This window comes from Salvia splendens, chromosome 5, assembly GCF_004379255.2.
Source record: "Salvia splendens isolate huo1 chromosome 5, SspV2, whole genome shotgun sequence".
In the NCBI taxonomy this organism is placed as follows: Eukaryota; Viridiplantae; Streptophyta; class Magnoliopsida; order Lamiales; family Lamiaceae; genus Salvia; species Salvia splendens.
The window spans coordinates 13,044,102-13,068,490 of record NC_056036.1 but is presented as its reverse complement, the minus strand read 5'-3'; the positions used below and the strand labels follow the sequence as shown (position 1 = coordinate 13,068,490).

At 36.5% G+C, this 24,389-nt stretch overlaps 5 protein-coding genes across 6 annotated transcripts; 3 read left to right on the top strand and 2 right to left on the bottom strand.

Moving 5' to 3' along the window:
- Window positions 1-1,015: 1,015 nt before the first annotated feature.
- LOC121804692 (inorganic phosphate transporter 1-4-like) lies at window positions 1,016-2,860 on the top strand. The gene has a single exon (XM_042204326.1). It carries the CDS (start codon window positions 1,077-1,079, stop codon window positions 2,661-2,663), a length of 1,587 nt encoding a protein of 528 aa, XP_042060260.1. The 5' UTR covers window positions 1,016-1,076; the 3' UTR covers window positions 2,664-2,860.
- A 3,091-nt stretch (window positions 2,861-5,951) lies between these two features.
- Window positions 5,952-9,817, bottom strand: LOC121804691 (cryptochrome-1-like). 2 transcript variants are annotated; one of them, XM_042204325.1, is made up of 6 exons: window positions 9,647-9,817; window positions 9,033-9,373; window positions 8,077-8,298; window positions 7,123-7,829; window positions 6,356-7,043; window positions 5,952-6,255 (listed from the first exon to the last, which is right to left on the bottom strand). In XM_042204325.1, exons 2-6 carry the CDS (start codon window positions 9,343-9,345, stop codon window positions 6,200-6,202), a joined length of 1,986 nt encoding a protein of 661 aa, XP_042060259.1. In that variant the 5' UTR covers window positions 9,346-9,373; window positions 9,647-9,817; the 3' UTR covers window positions 5,952-6,199. The 2 variants fall into 2 exon arrangements, with proteins under 2 accessions (XP_042060259.1, XP_042060257.1); XM_042204323.1 differs by having other exon boundaries at window positions 9,033-9,380; window positions 9,647-9,816.
- A 117-nt stretch (window positions 9,818-9,934) lies between these two features.
- On the top strand, window positions 9,935-13,927 carry LOC121804693 (chromatin modification-related protein eaf6-like). The gene is made up of 7 exons (XM_042204327.1): window positions 9,935-10,268; window positions 10,378-10,472; window positions 10,816-10,916; window positions 12,084-12,153; window positions 13,048-13,075; window positions 13,231-13,291; window positions 13,463-13,927. The coding sequence occupies exons 1-7, from the start codon at window positions 10,256-10,258 to the stop codon at window positions 13,563-13,565; spliced, it is 471 nt and encodes a 156-aa protein (XP_042060261.1). The 5' UTR covers window positions 9,935-10,255; the 3' UTR covers window positions 13,566-13,927.
- Window positions 13,928-15,515: 1,588 nt separating this feature from the next.
- LOC121805962 (transcription factor MYB14-like) lies at window positions 15,516-17,874 on the top strand. The gene is made up of 3 exons (XM_042206017.1): window positions 15,516-15,740; window positions 15,862-15,991; window positions 17,121-17,874. The coding sequence occupies exons 1-3, from the start codon at window positions 15,608-15,610 to the stop codon at window positions 17,614-17,616; spliced, it is 759 nt and encodes a 252-aa protein (XP_042061951.1). The 5' UTR covers window positions 15,516-15,607; the 3' UTR covers window positions 17,617-17,874.
- A 2,482-nt stretch (window positions 17,875-20,356) lies between these two features.
- Window positions 20,357-23,227, bottom strand: LOC121802431 (malate dehydrogenase-like). Its single transcript, XM_042202104.1, has 7 exons — window positions 23,098-23,227; window positions 22,124-22,282; window positions 21,810-21,985; window positions 21,277-21,554; window positions 21,044-21,179; window positions 20,849-20,960; window positions 20,357-20,683 (listed from the first exon to the last, which is right to left on the bottom strand). Exons 1-7 carry the CDS (start codon window positions 23,138-23,140, stop codon window positions 20,589-20,591), a joined length of 999 nt encoding a protein of 332 aa, XP_042058038.1. The 5' UTR covers window positions 23,141-23,227; the 3' UTR covers window positions 20,357-20,588.
- Window positions 23,228-24,389: the final 1,162 nt, after the last annotated feature.

Genomic DNA, 24,389 nt, shown 5'->3' with positions numbered 1-24,389 from the left:
AAATACTTTATGTAATCTAAACTTTTACTAAGTTGCATATATTATGTTGTTATATTTATTCTTTAGTTAAAATCATTTTTAATCTTGTGTTAAAGTCTTTTTTATCCTATAGTACTTATAATTTGATCCATGCATCTTAATTATTCTCTACGTAACAAAATAAACATTTTAAATATTTTTGAAATATAAATATTTAGTGCTCTACTTATATCACTTTTGTATATAATATTTACAGTGATTTAAAATGTACATATATTTACAATAATTTTATATTTTAAAATGAATAATACATATTTGCAAGCTAAAGCATGTTTATATTTATATATATTTTTATTTTAAAATGAATAATACATATTTGCAAGCTGAAGCATGTTTATATTTTATTAATGAAGCTAGTGCTACTTAAATATTAATATAATATTTATTTATTTTATTATTAAAAATAATATTAAATTAAATATTTAATGTTTAAATATAAGTTCTGCCCCCGCCATTTTCGGGCCCTGGATCCGCCACTGCTTTTAAATGTTTTTAATATATACACGTTTTATTTCATTTCACTCTCATTTTCTCTCTTATACTAAGATTCTACTAACTTTTAATTCTCTTTTTAACTCACAAGTTCAATATTCCACATACTTTCACAACTTATAAGAACTTAAGACATTACACTTTTAAGCATCATTTAGCCCAAATTAATAATTAAAGAAAGAAACAACAATAAACAAAAAGATTTAAAAAAAAAGTTTGGTCTTCATCAATCAGCTAGTTTTATCCATGGGCATGTCATTATCTCCAGACACGTTCACACGCGAGATGATTGAAGCATTAATTTTGTATGATAAATAGAGGAGTTGCATAAGCAAATATGTATGACAGGCAAGATAGATTTGACCTGCTAGGGTATATGCCATTAGATGCGGATATTGGTAATTATGTCAACTCATTTAGGCAGCTCACTACTCATATAAATAATCGCCACTAATCATCGACTCCACCATCCACACTTTGGAACTCAAAGTCTCTCCTTCATCGTTACAACCTTGATTGGAAGAGACAAGAAGAAAGTAAAAGAGATGGCTAGGCAACAGTTAGAAGTGCTTAACGCACTTGACGTGGCCAAAACACAACTCTATCATTTCACCGCAATTGTGGTTGCCGGGATGGGCTTTTTCACCGATGCCTATGATCTCTTCAGCATCTCCCTGCTGTCCAAGCTTCTCGGCCGCATCTACTACACTGTCCCCAACTCCCCCAAGCCCGGGACGCTCCCCCCGAGCGTCTCCTCCTCCGTCACTGGTGTCGCCCTCGTCGGCACCCTCGCCGGCCAGCTCTTCTTCGGGTGGCTCGGAGACAAGATGGGCCGCAAAAAGGTGTACGGGATGACCCTGTTGATCATGATCATCTGCTCCATCGCCTCCGGCCTCTCCTTCGGCCACTCCCCGAAAGGCGTCTTGACCACCCTCTGCTTCTTCCGCTTCTGGCTCGGCTTCGGCATCGGCGGCGACTACCCCCTCTCCGCCACCATCATGGCAGAGTACGCCAACAAGAAAACCCGCGGCGCTTTCGTGGCAGCCGTCTTCGCCATGCAAGGCTTCGGCATCCTCTTCGGCGGGATCGTCGCCCTCACCGTCTCCGCCGCATTCGACCACGCCTTCCAGTCCCCGTCCTACGAGCAGAACGCCGCCGCCTCCACCCCGCCACAGGCCGACTACGTGTGGCGGATCGTCCTCATGTTTGGGTCCATCCCGGCGGCACTGACCTTCTACTGGCGGATGAAGATGCCCGAGACGGCCCGCTACACCGCCCTGGTGGCGAAGAACGCGAAGCAGGCGGCGCAGGACATGGGGAGGGTGCTCAACGTGGAGATCGAGGCGGAGGAGGAGAAGGTGGAGAAGATGGCTCAGCAGAAAGGAAACAACTTCGGTTTGCTATCAAAGGAGTTTCTGAAACGCCACGGCCTCCATCTCTTCGGCACCACATCCACGTGGTTCCTTCTCGACATCGCCTTCTACAGCCAGAACCTCTTCCAGAAGGACGTCTTCTCCGCCATCGGGTGGATCCCGCCGGCCAAGACCATGAACGCCATCGGCGAGGTGTACAAGATCGCCAGGGCACAAACCCTGATCGCGCTCTGCAGCACCGTGCCGGGCTACTGGTTCACGGTGGCCTTCATCGACATCATCGGGCGGTTCGCCATCCAGATGATCGGATTCTTCTTCATGACGGTGTTCATGTTCGCCATCGCCATCCCTTACGATCACTGGACGAAGAAGGACAACAGGATCGGGTTCGTGATCTGTTACGCGCTGACGTTCTTCTTCGCTAATTTCGGGCCCAACGCCACGACGTTTGTGGTGCCGGCAGAGATATTCCCGGCGAGGCTGAGGTCGACGTGCCACGGGATATCGGCTGCGGCCGGGAAGGCGGGAGCTATTGTTGGAGCTTATGGGTTTCTGTACGCAGCGCAGAACAAAGACAAGAGCAAGACCGATGCCGGCTTCCCGCCGGGCATTGGAGTCAAGAATGCTCTCATTGTTCTTGGGGTCATTAATTTGCTTGGAATGATTTGCACCTTAGCGGTGCCTGAGGCGAAGGGTAAATCGCTGGAAGAAGCGTCACAAGAAACTATAGACGAAACCAATGGCCCACAAGGAGCTTAACTTTCTTTCTTCAAAGCGTTTCCTACATATATAAGTTTGCTGAATTCTTGTGCTTTTTTTTTTCATTTTGGTTTTCTTCACATTTACATTTGTGTTGGGTTTTGCAAGATTGAAATCTGTATCTCATTTAAGTGAGACTGGTGTTTCTGTTTTTCTGTATCATTAACATTTAAGATTGCGTTGTTCATTTCATTTAACTTCTTTTGCGAGTAATATATAGTATTAAGTAGTACTCCAAAAAGTACAGAAATGGATATATACAGTCAAATTAGACTCCAAAATGGATATATAGACTCATGATAACATACATATATACATTGATTATAAGTATTCGAGACGTATGTGGACCTCACAATTAACTGACACTACTTCCACTTTTTTTCTCTCTCTCTTACTTTACCAGTTACGTATTAAAACTCGTGTCATTTATACAGTGGCCTATTTTTTTTTGGACATAGATATAAAAATAAGACTCATATTCGACTAATTTTTTCACTCATTTTTTTATAAAGTAAAACAATTTCTTTAAATTAATGCCAAATGAAAATGTGTCTTTAAATGGGCGGATAGAGGGAGTATATATTACTACGATATAGGTTAATGGTTTTGGTATGCATGGTATGATTTCAACTAATTCATACCCCACATATCAAATTCGTATGTACGTTTTGAATTTGGCAAATTTAACAGATTAAAACTATTCTATATATTGAAATCACAATTGTTTGAAAGATGATTTACGTGGAGAATATGATCAGAAATCTGGTCGCCTGATTCAAAAAATTGTCTAAACCAACCTTCCGTCACTTTTTTCATTCCGTTTAGCAAACTTAAGAGCAGCCACAGCGGTGCTCACTGGGACGGACGACGTCCGTGCCGCTGAGCAGGCTACGTGGCGCGTTTCTATTGGCCAACGGATTATCCGTTGGAAATTAATTTTTTTTAAATAAAAAATAATACCAAAATCATCTATAAATATACACATATTTTTTATTGCCGTTTTTTGAAATTTTTTAGATTTTTTTATAATTTTTTTATTCCCAAAATCATCTATAAATACACACATTCATCATCCATTTTTCACATCAAATCATCTCTCATTCATATTTTTTCATACAACTCATCTACATCTTCCTCTATCACTCAAGCCCTCTCAAATGGATTTCACCGATATCATGGCAGAAGCGGAGCGCGAAGAACAAGAATACTATGAACAATATCGTGCCGCCTATGAAGCCTATGTCGCCGCCACTACCCCCGCCCCTCCTCCTCGACCAACTAGATCAATTCGCCGCTACATCCCTCGTGACCGGGAGGGAGCCAACGAAAGGCTCGTTGCCGACTATTTTTCCGACCAGTAGCGGTTTCCGGAAGATTATTTTCGGCGCCGTTTTTGTATGTCAAAACGGTTGTTTATGCGTATTGTCAACACATTGTCCGCCCATGTTGAATACTTTCAATCAAGTAGAGACGCAACCGGTCGGCAAAGTCTCTCGGCGTTGCAGAAGTGTACTTGTGTCATCCGACAACTTTCTATTGGGCAAACAGCTGACCTCTTCGACGAGTATTTGCATGTCGGTGAGTCAACTGGAATCCTATGCCTTAAAAAATTTTGCGACGGCGTTCGTTCTGCTTTCAGTGAGGAATTCCTTCGGGTACCCACCACCAATGATTGTCAACGGTTGCTTCGTCTTGACGAAACAGTCCACGGTTTTCCCGGTATGTTTGGCAGCATTGACTGCATGCATTGGAAGTGGAAGAATTGCCCGACTGCTTGGAGGGGGCAACACTTAAGCGGCCACAAAGGCGGCGGCCCAACACTTATCCGTGAAGCGGTCGCCGACTACCGCCTATAGATTTGGCATGCATATTTCGATATTGCCGGATCCAACAACGACTTGAACGTGCTCTATTCTTCACCACTCTTCAATGAAGTTTTGAATGGTGTAGCACCGGCGATCGGCTTCACCGTCAACAGAAATGCATACCACATGGGTTACTATCTCGCCGATGGTATCTACCCAAGGCGGTTGACTTTCGTGAAGACGTTCAGCAATCCGCAAGATCCGAGATGGATTCTTTTTGCGCAGCGTCAAGAGTCTGCTCGGAAAGACGTCGAAAGAGATTTTGGGGTCCTTCAAGGCCGATTCAACATTGTGAATGTCCCGTCTCGGTTGTGGTACGTTAAGAATATTGCCGACATCATGCACACGTGTATTATCTTGCACAACATGATTATAGCTGACGAAGGACCGAGGGCGGCTAACTTTTACGACGAGGATGAAGCCGGAAGCTCAACCGCGAGGTCTCCCCCACGTCGAGGTGTGCATACGACGGTGGGCGAGAGGATCGAAACACAATGCGCGATACCCGAACCCACACTGAACTACAAAAAGACCTAATCAAAAATATTTGGGCGAAATTCGGCCACAAGTAGTGGGTTTTTTAATTTTATGAATTTAATTATGTAATTTTTAATTTTTAGGATTTTAATTATGTAATTTTTAATTTTTAAGATTTTAATTATGTACTAATTTTTAATTTTTTTTGTAATTTGTAATAGTATTCCGGGTATTTTTAATGCATTTTTATATTGTGGAAATGTTTTTATTTAAATTGAATAATAAAATGGTGAGACCCTTGAGCATGTCCTTGTGGAAAAGCATGGATGTAGGTGTTGTGCTCTTGCCTAAGAGCAGAGAGTAAAAAAGTAATAAAAGTGGATTCAGACCCACATCCGTACTCTTTAACAAGAGCAAGGTAAAACAAGATTTTATATACTTGTTCTCGTCTATTTCTCTCTCATCAGCCCATCAATTCTAATTTTAAAGAGGAAGTATCGACAGCGTCAAAGGCAAAATGTTCAGTACATGATGATGATGTGTTATCCTTAACAAACTATGACAATTTGTAAAACAAGATTTTATATACTTGGCTTAATTAGGAGGAAATTAGCGTAACTGGACATACATGGGTAACAACCTTACTCAACATAGTGTGAGTGTGTGTAATTACGCCAAATTAAAAAAGTCAAATAAATTTTTATACAGTAATGTTTTTAAAAAGAATTAATGCGTTTAATGACTTTAATCCAGCGCATCATATCTCCTCCCTCACGCCGGTTTCGGAATTAAGGGGGTGTTTGGCAAAGTTTATTTAAAGAACTCAGTAAGGTACAATCATGGTAAAACACTACTAACAATATTTAAATTCGCATAATTATTTAGACGGTACAGAATTTGTGTGCGAAACACAAATAGAAAGAATAATGTCGTAACAAAGAGAGTATACGATCAAGCAAACTAGTTCCGTGTTGTTTTATATATATATATACTCCATAAAGGAAAGAGAGAACAGGAACAAACTTGTATACCTACAAAGATCCGTTCTTTTGCTTTTCTCAAGGATAACTACCTTTTCAACAACACAGAAAATGAAAATATGTTACACCTATCAAGAGAAGTAGTAAATAACATGATGATAACTCACAAATCTCATTCTGTTAGACCATGGCACTCAGAGATTTGAGTAAAAAGCTAGCTTTCTTCTTCATGGATAATCTGTTTCTCAGATATCTGCAAATTGCCGGCTCCTGAAAAAGCAAGATTTTCACATTCTTGAATGATCAGCACTTAAATTAGTACAAAGACGTGTGCGTTATTAGAAACAAGGCTTTCATCCTCGCGTCTTACCATTTTTGCTTGACATCTCTTCTGTTTCAACCTCTTCGTGCCAACTATCATTGTGGTCTGAGGAGTCGGGGACCGGATATTGTGCACCGGTTGACATTGAAGAGCAGTTCCGAGGAACAGAGAAAGAGATTCTACTGTTTGTCATGGCTTTCTTAGATGACGAAGATTCCGCTGTAGAGCACAAGTCATCATCGGCCATTTTCGACACCTGTTTGCCAATGTTGCAGCTATTCAGGTTATCTTTCAGAACCCTACCATCTTCACCCGGGTTCGGTCTTTTCCTATTCTGGATCATGCTATTGGTGTTCCTCATTGATGGAACCCTTTGATCATGAGACGAACTAGCTGGACATGGCTTCCTTTCTCTGGTAACTGCTTTCGACACAGCCAATTTCTCGTGAGGCTCGGAATTATCAAACACAACTTCATCCGTTCCATCAGTCACTGCTGCCTTTCCAGCTGCCTCTTTCCCATGCATTATTGCTATGGCTTCAGTTAGCCTATCCCTGGCTAAGTCCATATCAATAAGAGGCTTTGGATAGTTTGATCCGAGATCCACGCCTGCGGATTTAAGCACGGAGAGAGGAGCATCCCACGGATGATGGATCCACTCGGCCGGCATCCTTGCCAATTCAGGCAGCCACTGCCTCACGTACTCACCCTCGGGATCAAACTTGAATCCCTGAACCTGGATCACATCGTGACAATTTTTACATTTAGATAAAACCAAAGGTTTGTTAAGAGATGAATTAGGTATTACTAGTTACCTGTGGACTATCCATACGCTCAAGTTCGTGGCCATCAGGCAAACTCCCTGAAATATATTGCCAACCAAGAATATCACTTTCTATGTCTGCATCAAGAAGTGTATCCCAGAAATACTTCATGCCCCATTGCCATGGTAGAAGAAGAAACTTCACAAAGAAACTTGAAACAATTATTCTAATCCTGTTGTGAATCCATCCAGTAGCCCAGAGCTCTCGCATTCCTGCATCCACAAGTGGATATCCAGTCCGACCCTGTCGCCAAGCCTTGAAATGAGCTTGGTTGGAGTCCCATGGGAAATATTGAAGACTGCTCAGCAGTGACCTTTCATGAGTGAATGGAAAATTGAAACAAATGTAACGAGAATGCTCTCTGAGGCCGATAGCCCTAAGGAAAAAAGTTGCACTCTCTTCTCCGACTGTGTTTTGATCGTTTTTCCAAACTAACAGCTTCATCCGCACGCTTTGATACACTTTCCTTATGCTAAGCTCACCAAAATGCAGATAAGGAGACAAAAGGGAAGTAGAGTTTCTCCCAACGTTTAGCCTATCCTTTGAGTAGTTAAGCAAATGGTGTTCAATGAATTCAGTGAAGGTCTTGTCAGCACTGCTCCAACCGGGTGACCACCCTCTTCCCAGTAAAGCATTACTCGACTTTTCTGATTCATTTTCAAGGTTCAGTGCCTCAATTGAGGTATTCATACCCGCTCCTGCCAAAAAATAGGAACGCATAATTTTTTCAACCATATCAGTTTATAAACTCATTAGTACTACTGCAAAATTGTTAGAACATTTCTACTATGCTACAGCTAAAGTTGGCAGGGTGGAAATAAGCTAAGAATGCTTAGCTAGTTTCTCAGTGTTATGAAATAGGCAAAAATAATAAGCAGCTTCTTCTAAAACAAAAGTCGTGACCTGAACTACATTACAAGTAACTGAACAAAGATCACAGCATACCTTCAGCTAGAGCCAAGCGCCATGGTGGAAGATGTGAAACAGGATCTTTTTGCGCGTTCATGCATTTCTCCCAATATGCATTAAAGGTTGTAAATGCTTGTTCATTGTCATCATAAACTTCCCACGGCTCAAACAATAACTCGCCATTAAAGCTTTGCACTTCAATACCAAGTTCAACTAACTTCTGCTTAATATTATGATCACGAACAAGTGAAATTGGATCTGGGAAAGAGTGAAATCATATAAATATTTGAGCCCCATAAACTATCCTCATGCAATGGTCCAACAAAGATTTACTATTAATTAATTCCCATTTTAGTATGGGTGTGATTTTCTGTACAATTTGCTAATATCATAGTTGGAATGTCAAACTGATGAAAAACCAAAGAGTTGATTGTCAGCTTACTTAATAGATCCATTCTACTAAAAATATATGAGCAATAGCAACAGCTACCTCTACCCACTAGTTAACTCTTACATTGATATAGACTCGGAAAAAATAATAAAGATTATGAAAATATCCCCTCTGGCCATGATACATTAATGAGAAAAAATAGGAATCAAACGCCTATTTTGCTTGCTAAACCCTAGGTTATTTTAGTACTACAATAATAATAGGAAATTAAGTAGCTTGAACCTCTCCTATTTTAGATGAGTTTAGGTTTACCCAAGTACGGTGAGAATAATACTCTATGACTATCAATTCATTTTACTGCCAAATTTGAGCTAAAAATACCAAGATCATTTCATGCAACGACAATTTGAAGCACCATTCCACAGTGATCTTGTTCCAAGAAAAAGCAGCACGATCCAATATATAAGAGTTCTTATCAGCAGATTAATCAATGACAAACTCATATAAAAAAGCTGAAACTTAGCTGTGACAGTTTATTAAAAAATCTATGGTAGACATTCACATTTTAAGAACTGAATCAACAAAAGTTATAGATACGCACCATAGAGATGGTTATACACAACTTTGGTCGCCCCAACAGCGCTAAGGCAGTCTAAAAGAGCAGAGAGAGTGGTCTCAGCTTTGATGACGACGAGTTCTGCACCAAGAGATCTCAGTGACTGCTGCAGATGAATAAGGGAGTGCTTCAGCCACCACCTCGAAACCCGACCGGGGTGATAAGGGCCTTCCTCCTTAGGGCACCATATGAAAACTGGTAAAACAGTCCCATCCCTTGCAACAGCTGCTAAAGCTGGATTGTCTTCAATTCTCAAATCCCTCCTAAACCACACTATGCTCTTGCACTTCTTTTCCATCTCCACAAATTTCACCTCCTCTCAGATTCTACAAACTGAATTTGGCTCAAACAACACAAAAGCCCCATCTTTTGGTAAACAAGCAGTGATTTTTAATTCAATCGAACCATAATTTACAAAATCGACAGAAACCTCAAATTGAACTTTACTGATCATGCCACAAACCAATTCAATTCCATTTAGAATCAGATCGTAGTTTCCGTACTAGTGAATAATTAAGAATCTTCGAAGCAAAATTAAGAGTAGCAAACAAATATTGTTGAAATTGAATTGAAAGCAGGGAGGTCCAGTGATTGCATACCATATATTTCCATCAGAAAGTCATTTTTGCAGCAAACCCACAGCGCAAAATGAAGAAAACAGAAGAAATGAAATAATTGGCCAACAGGATATGATTCAGCCAATTGTTAAAGAGAGATTTTTTGGGTTGTGGGTTTACAGGACAAACTGCCCACGCTGAGGGAGAAAGATAAATATTAAAGTATTCTATCCACTGGACCACAAAAAAGGAAGAAATAATTGAAAATTATTAGACCGGGTTCAAGATTTAAGCAAAAGGATTAACATATTTTTAATATTTAATTCATTCATTCATTCATCAATAATGATGACTGATGAGCCCAAACAGTGACATGTTATTTTAAGAATTCAATTTTATTAAATTCCTTCCGCCAAGTTCAAAGATATTACTCCACTATACATCATCAATCCAAAGCTATGAATGAATTGTGAAGCACAACTGGGTAGCTGCTGCATGGTGTTGTAGCCTTATCCACTCACAGTTTAGAACTTCAAGAAATAAATTTTCCATAAATTTCTTCAAAAACAATTAAAGCAAAACAGAAGTTCAATTCAAAATACCGTTACCCCCAAATTCGATTAGCAGAAAAAGAAAGCAATTGGCGCGAACATGGAGTTGCAAGGTAAAAAGATTACTGATTTCTGAGTTTTCATTTTTCAGCAGTTGAAACACTAACAACTGTGAAAGCAACTTTTTTTCCATTGAATTCGATGCATTGGAATATTATTTAGGGCTCAGAGGCTCCAATAATCCCAAGGCGATGCTTTCTTCTCTGCTGAACAAGAGAGAAAAGCTGCAAGACGAGCTCCGTAGTGTTGAAAAGCAGGTTATTTTCCCTTTTCTAATTATGAGATTTGGATTTGGTTTATATTAACTCTGTATGCTAGTATAAATGTACAATGTATTATTAGTAATTTCTGTTAATTATTCTTGTAGGGATGTTTACTTTGAGTCATTAGATAGACTCATAAAACATAGGATTGAGTATTTGAATGATATGATGGTCAAACAAGCTCAAAGTTATTCAATCCATTAAAATAAGCAGTGGATTGATTAACTTTAATTATTTTTTTCAATCCATCCTGTCACTTTAAGTTAACCTGGGGTTTTGTTTGTGGGATTTCTCCTTTTTATTGATTGTCTCAGTGAGTTTTTATCTCGGATAATAGGTGTATGAGCTGGAAACGAGCTACTTACAAGAAACAACCACGTTTGGAAATGTTTTGAAGGGCTTTGATGGGTTTCTTTCTTCATCCAAGAGTGCATCCAAGTAATAACTTATATATCATGTCCATTGAGCTTTGCACTAATCTTCTGCAGATTCACATTATCTGTGAATTTTATTTATAATGTGATTTCTTTATTAACATCTTGTTGGGACCTAAATTCCCTGCTTTTTGCAGCATATTGCGTCAAAGAATAAAGTCATGTCTAATCCATAACCAATTCTAATAAAATGGATTTTTGGCCCTTAGTTACTATTGATTTGTTAACCCAAAACTTACTTGCAGCCTCAATAATCCTAGTAAATAGGTTAACTAAAACTAGCTAAGGTTGATAGCCATATCCTAACTAGCCATCTCAAGTGAATATTTAGTTCTGTTGTTATGAAAGGGATTGGTTTCTTTTAGTTTACCCTCTGAGAGAATTGGTTTGTTAGGAGGAGGGGCTAGAGAATATTTTATTTGGGAGTTGTTCAAAGGTTTGGTTGAACTTATTTTATGATAGTACGTGTCAAACACTAACCGGCATCAGGTGAGACAGTTGACTTAAGTTCAATTTTAACGTATAGTGCTTCAGACATCCTTGGTGGTAAAGCAGTCAATATTTTACTCATATCCAGTATTAGTCTAGTTTTAGTATCCAGTTACACTTCCATCTGGATGAGAAGCAGTTGAAACTAAATTAAATGTTCGAGCAAGGGTAACAACTGAAACAAGCAGGAAGGGGGGTTCTCTTTGTAGTATGATGCTTGGTTCTAACTTCCCAAGTATGAGATATATGTGGATGGGGTTAAGAATTTTCCTATGCACATTTTCTTCTCATAATTAACATTCTTCGGTAATTACATTAAACTAAATTATCAAAATATGAGATGCTCTTGTGCACATCTACCTTTACAGCTGAGCTTTCTATTTCTGGAAGGCCGTTGTGCATTTAAATACAGAAAATAGCCAAACGGTAGAAATCTTTTATCTTCAATAAAGAAACAGTCAAATGTTTTTGTTATGCTCCCATACTAGACTTCCCCTTTACTTTCTGCACAGAGATAAATTACTGAAACCACACTTAGCTCTGGCATAATGAATGTTAGTAAGTTGACTTGATAAATTGCTGGTGTGTTCTTGTTTTGTTTCAAAAATCTACTAGAGTTATCGGCCAAAAATATTGTTAGTTTGAAATTTTAGAAATATAAAATGCCTCTTCATTATTCCAGCTTAAAGAGATCCAGAAAGTTTCAGCTTGAAGATAGAGTATTCTCATTGTCCTCAGTCACCTCACCAGCGGTATGTGCAATCTCATAAGGTTCAAAAATCTTATGATTGTAATTACATTCTTGTGTAATGCTTCTCCAAGTTACAATGGTTTATGCTACTTCATGAGGATGGCTTACGATGGCAAATTTGTTTGAGCTACTTAATATGCTCAAGCATAGATCCTCAAATATCATATGTGCGCACTTCCCATTGCATTTTCTTCTGGAAGGTCGCCGGATGTATGTTATAATTTACTTGGGTGCATCATTGTTATCAGAAACTCACATGTAAGAAATGCATTTATCTTAGATTTTGTGTGAGGAAACTAGTGAGCTCACAGAATTAATATGAGAATGAGTATGATCATGCCAAGCAACTATGTGAAGTGTTTCCTTATGCTTTTGCCTACACTATATTTTCTGTTATTCAGGAGTTTATCCTGTACTTTATCCATCTTAATCATTGAAGAGGAAATCAAATGTATACACTGATATCCTTGCAAGGCTTGGGTCCTAGTGATCTGGGGATCTAAAAGTAGGCCTAAGACATCATCTTGTGTTCAAGCATAGTCCCATTTGTGAGCATGTACTCGTGTTTAACTAATATCTATTTGGCACTGAATAATGGTTGATATACCTCAATTTCAAGATAACTAAAATGCGAAGTCATAGGTAGAGGAAGACAAAAAATAAAGAGGCAGAATCCGGTGCATCTAGTAACTATATCCTAATTGTGGATAATAAATCCTAACCAGGGATTGATAAGTCTTGGGATTAATGAATCCTAGTTGGAAGATGCATTGTACATCCAGATACACACAAGTGTCTGTCAAGTAAACATTAGAAAAAGCATAGCAGTTGCTTATAGTTAGCATGAGTTTTAAAGTTCAACATTGCTTGCTTATACTCCATATGTTTTGTACAGGCTGAGGAGCTCAGAGTTGGCAAAGAGGGTTAGTCTTTCCTTAGTCTCTGTTATGGTCATTTTAAATTTCTGACAACATGATGATCTTGTACAGCATTGGTATTTGGCTAATAGATGATCAGTCTGCATAATTCCCCTTCCTTATACTGTTACATTATATATGCCCACTATATTTTTCCATAGATGGAAAATCAGACATGGTTCAAGGTAGACCAAGACTTGGAGGTGTAGCAACTACTGGACCGTAAGTGTACTTTGAATTATATTACTGAACAAAGTTACTGAGAGTTCATCTCAATAAAATTCTTATTAGTAATGACGGTACTGAATATCTGTTTCCAGTCAGTCTTCCTATTACTTTAACACTTGTCATTTCTAATTCAAGTATGAGGAATAATTAAAGTGCTATCTTCAGGGGAAAGCCAAAGAAGGGGAGAACAGGCCAGAGGGAAGTAAAGAAAGTCAAGATCACGAACGACTTGGATCCTGATGAGGATGATGGTCTTGATATGAGATAGCTCGTTCGATTTTGCTCAATCCTGGAGCCTGTATTCTTTCACCTAGCTAGTGCAGTTGTGGCAATACCATTTCGCTTTGCTCTAATCTCTTATGTCATATGAGGTAAAAAATGGAGAGTCCCGTATTCTTGGATCCATAAACACTTCCAGAGAAGTAACGAAGCAGAAAATATAGAAAGAATATGTTGGTCCCGAAGCATCACTGTTTGTACTATTCCATCTAGAGGATTTTGAGTTTTGTACCGACTCCTAACTTGCTACGATATGTTATTGGTTGTAAAATCTTCGTGTTAGTTCGTCATCGTATTGACCACCATTAACCCTTTATAGTGAATTGCAGATTTTAAGTTCAGATAACCACATTTTATCTCTAGCATTTATTATACTAGATAACTGTTATGCTCTTCCCTGGTTCTTGAATACTAGCAGTGAGTCTGTGTGGGGGACAAGCAGTAGGACAATTCCTTTATGATACACCAGATCCGACTAGTTGTTCAAGAGTCGAACAATGATCTTTCGTGTTGTTACATATAGGAACAATGAAAATAGATGGTGAGTGCCTGATCGAATTGGATCTAATTGTAGGAAGAATGTTTGGTATAAATAACTCACTTTTTAGTCTTCGGACTCCCTCACTCACCAATGTGTGTATGTGTATTTATCAATCTGTTGATTCAGAATAGAGCATGTTTGAAAAATGATCTTATAAGGTCTATGGTTAGCGCCTTCGAGTTTCAGTTTCGATCATGATCAAATGATACACAATCTTTTTCTGTTAATACAAAGTTTTATTGCTAACCTCTATCTATTCCTCTAAATGGAACCATTTCTCTTCCACTGTTTTTTAAAATTCATATCTAAAGATTTTTGCAAATGTTTTTATGGAATGTAATGGAATAGAATTGCTACAAAGTCAAAATTCGAATATTACTTAAATGAAATGAAAGATAACTCATTTTTAATAAATATGAGTACAAGAAATTAGTTTTCTGAACTTAGTAATTAAGGGACGTACGAAGACCTAACCATACATTTTTTGTAATGTATAAGGAATTTATATTAGAGAGTCGATTGCCAATAAATAGGTTTGCTGTCGTATTTTGATTCATGAATTGAACCTTACCAATATCTAACAAAAAGTGATATCAAGCAATTATCATATATTAAATCCATCTTCTAAATTAATTAGGCCTTTGTCCATGTATTCTCCACGATCCAAGATTAGATTTTTATAATAAATTCATAATTCCAACTCATCACGAAACGCATACACAATGTTGTGTATCTCACTGTAAACCACCATAAATTCTAGAATAATCTACGATAGTTACTTAGTGATTGTATCCTAACTTTTCTTAATTACCACTTCAATTTATTATTAGAAAAATACACAACTACGTTCTTTTAGCTTTTTCAAGTTTCATGCTAATTTCAACTCGTCCTTAAGTTTCGCACGTGTGGAGTGTTAAGGGTAATAAGCACTTTGGATCCAACATATAATTGGAATATGCAAAGTTAAAATTCAATCTAATTGGAAAATATAATGAATGGATATGCCAAAAAAAAAAAATCGAGGACTTTGGGTGCATGTGGGGTTGATGCAGATTAAAAATATGGTAGTGCATGGACCTTTCTTACTTTGTGTTAATTTCTCAACTCATCAATGCACCATGAAAATTCTTAATGCTAAGTGTCTTAGCCACTGTTACATGTTTGAAGTGTTGATTAATTTAATTAAGAGAGAGATCCAATTTCCTGGAAACTGCCATCCAGGAAGGAAGGACTAATTGAATACTTAACAGTTAACAAGAAAGATGCTGTGAATTCAAGAGAGGATAAATACCCACCCTTGTCATTTCCAATACTCTCATATATATATATATATATATATATATATATATATATATATATATATATATATATATTCCTTGCTCTAACACAGAGAGAGGAGGCTGTGTCTGTTTCTACATCCTAAAAAAACATTCACACAAAACAAATTAGAAGACAAAAAGGTGAAGAAAAAGGAGTGATTATTTAGAAGAATGGTGAGAGGTCCTTGCTGTGAGAAAATGGGACTGAAGAAAGGGCCTTGGAGCCCTGAAGAAGATCAGATTTTAGTCTCTTATATTCAGAAACATGGCCATGGAAATTGGAGAGCACTCCCAAAACAATCTGGTACATATTCTCTAATTCTATAATTTCTTTCCAAAAAATCAATTCTCTTAATTTGTTTTTGTGCATTCTTTTTTTCTATTAGTAGTATTCTACTAAAAATCAGACTGTAATTTTTTTTCAGGGCTGTTGAGATGTGGGAAGAGTTGCAGGCTGCGATGGATGAACTATTTGAGGCCGGACATAAAGAGGGGAAATTTCACTAAACAAGAGGAACAAACAATCATCAACTTACATCAAATGCTTGGAAACAGGTATTATCTCCATCTCCATCAACTTTCTTTTACCCATATAAATCCTTTAATAAACTTAATTCTTTGATGCCTCTGATTATCAAATTCAATTTTTTTGCACTGATAACATAGCAAATTAACTGCACAGATTCATCATTTTTATTTAAGAGAGTCACATGCATCAACTAAGCCCATTTTTCGAGGCTATAATTCAATCACTCCAAGTTTCATCAAATCATAAATAAATTACAATATGAGAACCACTATTCATGTATGTCATCTATATAGAATAGGTATATTACATTATCGCACTTCAAATATAGATTCTCATTATTATAACTGATAAATAAAATTTTGTACAACAAAGATTTTTTTGCATAACATATAGTATAAATAGAGTGAAATATTTTACATGATAATTACGTTAATGGTAAGAGAGTACTAATACATGGAAGACAATTTGACATAGAGTGATAGAGGATGTCATACATCTTTAGTGAAAATTCTTAAGTGTTTTCTTAGTTGGATAGTGGCACGTAGGAAGAGTACAATAAAGAAGCCAAATATTTTGACTAGTATATATCAATAACGTTATTAATAATACTTTCAACCCATTGGTCATATGAGATATTTATTTTATTAATCATTACACCACTCTATATAATTTGTAATTGCAAGTTGCATTCGCATGTCACTTACAAACAAAATGCTACTTGCACATAGAATATGAACCAATATTTTGATTTATTAATAAATTACAAACAATAGATCAGACTCTTCGCAACATGACAAAATTAAGGAGAAGTTTATGCATGTCTTAAGAAAAAAATTAGTGGATCCATTCTCTACATACGTGCATGTTGGAATTTAGCGATGGAATAATCAAGTATTGCTTAAGTTGATTCCCATAATTTACTAGATTAATTAAATGTCTCTAGATCTACAGAATCATTAATGTTTTGTCTATGTATCTCCTTAGGATTCTGTGCCTCAATAGTTAAAGCCTAGGCACAAGATTTAATGTTTGTCCGTTATCATTAATTATGCTAATTGTCATTAGTTTACTACAAATCTAAATAATAATTGCCCAACTCGTGCAAAAATCCTACAATTGTCATAAATTTTGATATTATTAATTTGTGGTTATTAGATGGTCAGAAATTGCAGCAAGATTACCGGGACGAACGGACAATGAAATTAAAAATGTTTGGCACACTCATCTGAAGAAAAAGTTAAAACTCTATGATCAGTCCTCCCAAGATTCCAAGACTATTCAAATTTCAAAATGTGACAACATTAATGTTGTCATAGAAAATGAATCTGGGAAAAGCAATCTTTCTACTACTAGTCCACAACAATGTTGTAGTGAAATGTCATCCGTCACAGATTCGTCGATGGAGAAGATAGTCGTGAAGGAGGAAATCGATTACTCATCTGAGTATTTCCCGACGATCGATGAAAGTTTTTGGTCGGAAGAATTGGCTAATGAAGATGTTAGGGAAACAAAGGAGGACGTTGATGCCCATTTGCCATTGGTGGAATTGGAAAGTGTTGAAGATTCAAAAGTTGATGGTGGTGGCGGCATGGACTTTTGGTACAATCTTTTCACTAGAGCTGGTGACATGCCCGATTTACCAGAATTTTGAGTTGTATTTTTTTTAGTAGGAACTAAGAATTTTAGTGCTTTTTTAATATTGGCATCTTTGACCGTGCATGTGGGTCGATAGAGTTCAAAAGGAATAAAATAATTTGAAAAATACTTGTGTGTGAGTGAATGGCAAATTAGGGTTTGACTTAGAAAATTTCTACTATATGGAATGGAATAGTGAGGTAGGGTGACGAATCCTAACCATTTTGTATGAGTTATCAGGCCTCGTTTTTTATTATTTTACCAGTTTGTATCTTGTGTGATTTTATTACGCTTGTGAACATATATTGATTTTTCATCACATGTAGTATGTACTAATGTGTCCAATAACATGTTTCCTTATCTTTTCTTAATGATTACGTAATTTTGCTAAATGAAGTACATCAATCACGATTAAGAAAATTTTAATTTTTAATTATCTTTATTTGATCAACTTTTAAAATTTGTTAAGAGTTTGTCTCCTGTGCACTCGCGCACAAATTATTCAGAGAAACTATAATTTTTTAGTGAATTGTACTTTAATTATATATATATAGAAGGAAACAAATGTCGCTAATATACTAACAATATTGTTGCATTTGTCATAATCGATGTATGAATTAGATAACTAGTACAATATAAGCTAATTATAAACTAGTAACATTTCAGAATTTTAAAAGTTTGTTAATTTTGAATCACACGAAAGCAAAAATGACATTTTTATTCATCATATTTTACTAACAAGATAACATCCCCAACCATATACACTAAACTCAAAATTTTAAAAAGTGTTTTAGATTTATTTTAGTGTAAATCCAAAAATAATAGTATATTTTACTCAAAACTCAAAATAGGATGGGATTCGCAGTTTTTATTATAAGAGAAGTTTGTAGTGTAACCCGTCCCTATCCTATATGTACGTATATACCGTAGAAAAATAGAATTGCTATCCTTAAACAATGCAAAAATGAAACAATTTTTACTGTAGTTAATTCAGGTCAAATTTCTTTGTATTGCTACAATTTTATCGGAGTTCTTCGAAGAGACAATCACTTAGTTTATTAAAATATATTTTATCCTTCTTTAAAATGAAGATGTACCAGAAACAGTTTTAGAATGTATGGGTTGGATGTCTAATTGTCCAGGCAGTAATGATAGTATCTTGTACCTGAACCGGTGGCTCACTTTTTCTAAGTAATGGGAGATGGGGATCCTCTATTGTGCACAAATGCACCGCAGAGCTGTTGTTTCTCACTATTCAATAAAATAATATATATTTAATTAATTAAATTTATTTGATTATTTTAATCATTTATGTGGAACAGCAACTCTTGTTGTGCATTTGTGCACAGCTAGGGATGTCAATCGGGCCAGCCCACCGGGTTTCGGGCCAACCCTATTCGGGTTGCGGGTCAATCGGGTGCGGGCTAATCGGGTTGTTATTTTTTCGGGTTATAAACGTTCAGCCCTAACCCTAAAAGCTCGGGTTTCGGGCTAGCCCATCGGGTTAATCGGGTTGCTACCGATAAAATTAACATGCGATCAATCCAATAAATAATGGTGAAAATTAGTTATATTTATAAAATGTAAAATATTTAATTATGATAAATTTGAGATATATGCGTAAACTCAAATATTAACATGATCAAATACTAATATTTGAGATTTATGCCACATAAAACATAAACATCAAGAAATTTTAAAACATGTTTAGAAATTTAAATATATTTTTTTAGTGAATTTGAAGTTTCTAATTCATTTATCTATTATTATATTAATAAAAACTTAATATATAATTTATATATTTAATATATAAAATGGAAAGTAATTTTTTCAGTAATCTGTATTATAAAATAATCAATGAAGTGTCAAATTAGAGTCAAACAAATAGAACAATATAAATTTTATCGGGTTTCCGGGCCAGCCCATCGGGTTTTCGGGTCTGGCCCTAACGGGTTGCGGGTTAATCGGGTGCGGGCTAATCGGGCTATAATTTTATCGGGCTGGAAATTTTCAGCCCTAACCCTATAAATTTGGCGGGCTATTCGGGTCAGCCCACGGGTTGCGGGCTAAATTGACATCCCTATGCACAGCAGAGGATCCCCTCCCGTAATGGGGAGATTAGGCAAAAATTCAATTGGAAAAACAGCATTAGTGAAAGAAAGTATTTGTACTCATCTAATACAGAAACAGACAAACAACTAAGTAGATTATTAATTTACATTTGGATAAGAATCAAAATGATTTTCTGCTTATCTGTATTGGCGTTTGCCATAGCATTTCCACACAAATAGGTGACATGCGCTTACCAAGGGACAAGGTGTTTTTAAGAGTTTGCACAATCTAAGGATATATATATATATGGTGAAATCAGCACAGGCCCAGCTATTAAACATAACCCCAAACGGAACAGCGTTGGTTTCATTGAAGGCTGCAAATTCGATGATGTTGTTCGATTACGCCACCACTCAAACAATGAAAAATGTGATGCTCTCTCCTTACGACTAGAATTGTTGTGTAACGAAAATGGTGAAATGTGATTCTATCTGAAAGCAATGCAGCCTTAGGAGTTTATTTGGTTGATAATTCTCATTATTTTGAAGTCTCTATATATATCCCATAAGAAAGATCAGAGACCAAGGTCATATTCCCCATTCCCTTCCTCCAATCAACCAAAATATACCGCATTTGAAAATGTATCCGACTTGTTGATTATACAGTTCGTTTATGTCATAACAATTTTCTTCAAGAATCACATGTTGTGGCTGAAAAAACCTTTGGAAATTTCTCAAATGAACTATTTCCATCAAAATGTTACACACACATATCTGTCGACGGCAATAAAGTCTGTAACAATATATGAAAAATCTCTCTCAAACACAAGTACTTCAACAACTGCAGTGAAGTTGGTTCACCATTGATGATAATCCAATGGCATTATTCAAAACTGCTGGACTTCTATTCATTGCCATCGAGCAATATGGGGAAAACCTAGGACAGGCAAGAATATGCAAGATCTTTCTCCTCACTGAGCTCTTTAGCAGTCAAATCCAATTTGTTCCTCGAGAATTCATCAATGGAAAGACCTGGAAATGTAGTAAAGTTGAGTTAACATAACAAATTTTCAATACGTGATACAGTTCCTTCAATCTATTCTGCTGAAAAACTAAAAAGAAACAAGTACTACTTGTATTTGAAGTTTTGCAACAAATTAACTAGACTGAAATGAAAGACGTCACTCATATTCTCACCCTGAACGATGCACCATTCTCCATTCTTGCAAGTAACCGGGAAGGAGTAAATGAGTCCAGAAGGAACATTGTATGAACCATCAGAGTACACACCCATTGATACCCAAGTGCCCTGAAAGACCAAACATGAGATGAGAATTAAGTACAACAAATTTTGTTGAGTTAACATGATAATCAGTATAAACCAATGCATACCTCTGGAGTTCCAAGAACCCAGTCACGGATATGGTCACATGCGGAACTAGCAGCTGAGAGTGCACTAGAGAGCTTTCTCGCCTTGATAATAGCAGCTCCACGCTGCTGGACAGTGGTGATGAATTCTGTGTTCAACCTAAGAAAAGGGCGAAAAAGCAATGTACACTGTCAATCAAGTAGTCTTACACAACAGACCAAAACATAAAAAATTAATGTAAAAAAGATCCAAGTACCATTGGTCATCTGCAACGAGTTCACGTACAGGCTTCTCTCCAGCTGGTGTGTTTACAGTAGCATGAGTGACATCAGGGTATTGTGTTGAGGAGTGATTTCCCCAAATAATGACATTTTTAACATCAGACACTTGAACATTCAATCTCTCTGAAATCTGCCCAAGAGCCCTGTTATGATCCAATCTAGTCAAACAGGTAATGTTCTTCTCGGGAATAGACGGAGCAAATTCTTTTAGGATCAACGCATTGGTGTTTGCAGGGTTAGCAACAACCAAAACCTGCAGTGGAGACAAGAATTATAAGTTAGAACTGGAAACGTCCAGCTGAAACTACAATCCAACTAAATATTGTTCTAAAACTGTTACCAGCAGATGCATTATTGCCCCTTCAAAATTTTAAAAGTTTCAGTTTTTCCTGAGAGGAAAACATGCAGGGATGCATATTGCCAATAGCCATAATTGTTTTTGGGTTAGCAAATTTTTCCTGGAATGTAACAGGTCATTTTAACTTTTTAGACACTGACAAGTAATCACCTTGCAGTTAGCAGCAGCATGCTTCTCAAGAGCAGAAGCCTGGGATTTATAGATGGAGACATTCTTGGACATAACATCTTTCCTCTCCATACCCTCTTTCCTTGGGAATCCACCAACCATCACAGCAATATTCACACCAGTGCAAGCTTCAATGGCATCAGTGGTGGCAACAACACCTGATCACAAAGTACAGATAGATTAGGATGCCATACTTTCAACCGAAATGATGAAGCACTACTAAGTACTCAAATTAGATACTCCATATAGTTATACATTAGAAGTACAAAGATCTATCAAGACTCAAGAGAGTTAACCTTTAAGAAGTGGAAATGCTGCATCCACCAATTCCATCTTAACACCATTAAGTGCCTCAGCAGCTGGTGGAATATCCAGCATGTGGAGGATCACAGGCTGGTCTGCGCCCAACATAACTCCCCTAGCAATCATAGGAACAAGAGCATATCCGATTTGCCCTGAAAGCCAATGTAATAGCATTAATATTTGACTACTTCATAAAATATCTTGCACTTAGTGCACAGCTGGTATATATACAACTCCCCAAAACTATCATGCTAAACAAAATGGAAATGGTGAAACGCATATCATCTGTTATATTGCATCCAAACAAAATGTGGTCAGATAAGGTTGAAATTTTAGCAGTCAAGCAAGACTATAGATTTGCAGGCATGCTTCCTAGATCCGAATTTATTTTAATGCGTTCAAACTATCAAAGTTGATATATCTTCTAAGGAAGACCATAGCATAAAAACAGACGGAAAAAAGTAGATCCATCCTGTTTGCAAATATATTTAGGAATCTAGGATCACCTTATATTTCATAGTATTGCCTCAAATCACTTCAGCTAGCTCTGGCCAAAGAATAAGCATCAAGTTTACATAAACCTCGAGGTTTAGTCTAGCATAGTCAACTACATGTGTATGTTTATATTTATGCACACACAAACACACAACCAAATCAGAAAATACTATGCAAAACTACTAACGAAAAGAAAAACTTCACCTGAACATCCAATTAATTCATGAGGAATACGGTAAGAGAAGATGTTAATATGCCTCAAAAACTCAGATAAGTATAAACCAATCATAGATCTCGGGAGAATGGGCTTAAAAAGCATCAAATCAAAATAATACTCTAAGTACTACAATCAGACGATTAAATCGAATGAAAACACCGATCCAACTGTATACGCATCAAATTATCCACAAAATAAAATAAACATGAACAATTCGGAGAAGTAGTCATAAAGTAAAACCGAAAGTGTTCATACCAGCAGCGCCGGTGACGAGAACGCGAACTGGATCCTTGGCCATTAGATCTAAGATCTGAATAATCGATGGCAACGACGATAGCTTTTTGAGTGTTTCGAGATAGCGTAGAGTTTGATACGAAGAGTGAGAGTGGGGGTTTATATAGCGGAGGAAAATTAAGACAAACGCAAGAGAAGAAGTCAATACGACGTCGTTGCCAAGTTACTCGTGGCTTGTAAGGTGAACAGTGGACTCATGTCAAACGCAAAGGGTGAAATACAAAAACGGTCTATGGACTATGTGTTTATCTTGCTATTAGTTTCTGAATTTTTAAAATATCCCCAGACAATTTTGGACTAAGAGTTTATTTTGAAAATAGTCATTTTTCACTGTTTCGGGATGAAAATACCCTTTTGGTGGGAGGGGGGTTGAGGGGTTTGGGCAATTTGATCTTTTTACACTTTTAACATTTAAATATGATATTATTTCATTGATGTACTAAATCTGATATTATTTCCAAATTATCATTCTTCTTCCTTTTACTATCCTTCACTTAGTTTCTTTATTTCAATATTAGATTTAATTTAATAAAATTAAATTTTAAATTTTGATTTTTAAATATCAATAAATTTTTATTAATTATTAAAATTACTATTAAATAAAAAATTAATAGTTTTAATCAATATTTGATAGTGTATAATATTTAATCAATAAGCTACGACGACGCCTTAGTTTTAATCAATATGTAATAGTTTTAATCATAAATAGATCATATAACACGATTTATTCTGAAATAAATATGCCTCTGATGTAAGACTAATATAAATTTTGTTTATTAATTTGAAAACAATCAAAATTAACTAGAAAATTTCAACAAAAATTCTCCTATATCAAATTTTTAGTCAATTTCATAATATTTAATCACAAGCAATTATAACAACCGAACGAAGGCTAAATAGAATAGCTCTTATTTTTCCATCATGGTTAATCTGTACTTCTTCAATTCAACTGAATATTATATTAAATAACAAAAAATAATAGTTTTAATCAATATTTATAGTGTCCATGAATTAATAGTTTAATTAAAAAAATTTATTGATATTTAAAAATCAAAATTTAAAATTTAATTTTATAAAATTAAATCTAATATTGAAATAAAGAAACAAAGTGAAGGATGGCAAAAGGGAAGAAGAATGATAATTTTGAAATAATATCAGATTTAGTAAATCACTGAAATAATATCAGATTTAAAATGTCAAAAGTGTAAAAAGATCAAATTGCCCAAACCCCCAACCTCCCCCTGGGTATTTTC

What these genes read in the sequence shown, in the direction of transcription:
- LOC121804691 (XM_042204325.1), bottom strand. Translation starts at nt 9,345, where the DNA reads ATGGAAAAGAAGTGCAAGAGCATAGTGTGGTTTAGGAGGGATTTGAGA. An exon ending in AGCGTATGGATAGTCCACAG is followed by an intron (nt 7,044 to 7,122) that starts GTAACTAGTAAT and finishes GATGTGATCCAG; the next exon opens with GTTCAGGGATTCAAGTTTGA. An exon ending in AGAGATGTCAAGCAAAAATG is followed by an intron (nt 6,256 to 6,355) that starts GTAAGACGCGAG and finishes TTGCTTTTTCAG; the next exon opens with GAGCCGGCAATTTGCAGATA.
- LOC121804692 (XM_042204326.1), top strand. Translation starts at nt 1,077, where the DNA reads ATGGCTAGGCAACAGTTAGAAGTGCTTAACGCACTTGACGTGGCCAAA.
- LOC121805962 (XM_042206017.1), top strand. Translation starts at nt 15,608, where the DNA reads ATGGTGAGAGGTCCTTGCTGTGAGAAAATGGGACTGAAGAAAGGGCCT. An exon ending in AGCACTCCCAAAACAATCTG is followed by an intron (nt 15,741 to 15,861) that starts GTACATATTCTC and finishes ATTTTTTTTCAG; the next exon opens with GGCTGTTGAGATGTGGGAAG. An exon ending in CATCAAATGCTTGGAAACAG is followed by an intron (nt 15,992 to 17,120) that starts GTATTATCTCCA and finishes TGTGGTTATTAG; the next exon opens with ATGGTCAGAAATTGCAGCAA.
- LOC121804693 (XM_042204327.1), top strand. An exon ending in TCCGTAGTGTTGAAAAGCAG is followed by an intron (nt 10,473 to 10,815) that starts GTTATTTTCCCT and finishes CTCGGATAATAG; the next exon opens with GTGTATGAGCTGGAAACGAG. An exon ending in GCTCAGAGTTGGCAAAGAGG is followed by an intron (nt 13,076 to 13,230) that starts GTTAGTCTTTCC and finishes ATTTTTCCATAG; the next exon opens with ATGGAAAATCAGACATGGTT.
- LOC121802431 (XM_042202104.1), bottom strand. Translation starts at nt 23,140, where the DNA reads ATGGCCAAGGATCCAGTTCGCGTTCTCGTCACCGGCGCTGCTG. An exon ending in TCTCGTCACCGGCGCTGCTG is followed by an intron (nt 22,283 to 23,097) that starts GTATGAACACTT and finishes ATTGGCTTTCAG; the next exon opens with GGCAAATCGGATATGCTCTT. An exon ending in AGAATGGTGCATCGTTCAGG is followed by an intron (nt 20,684 to 20,848) that starts GTGAGAATATGA and finishes CTACATTTCCAG; the next exon opens with GTCTTTCCATTGATGAATTC.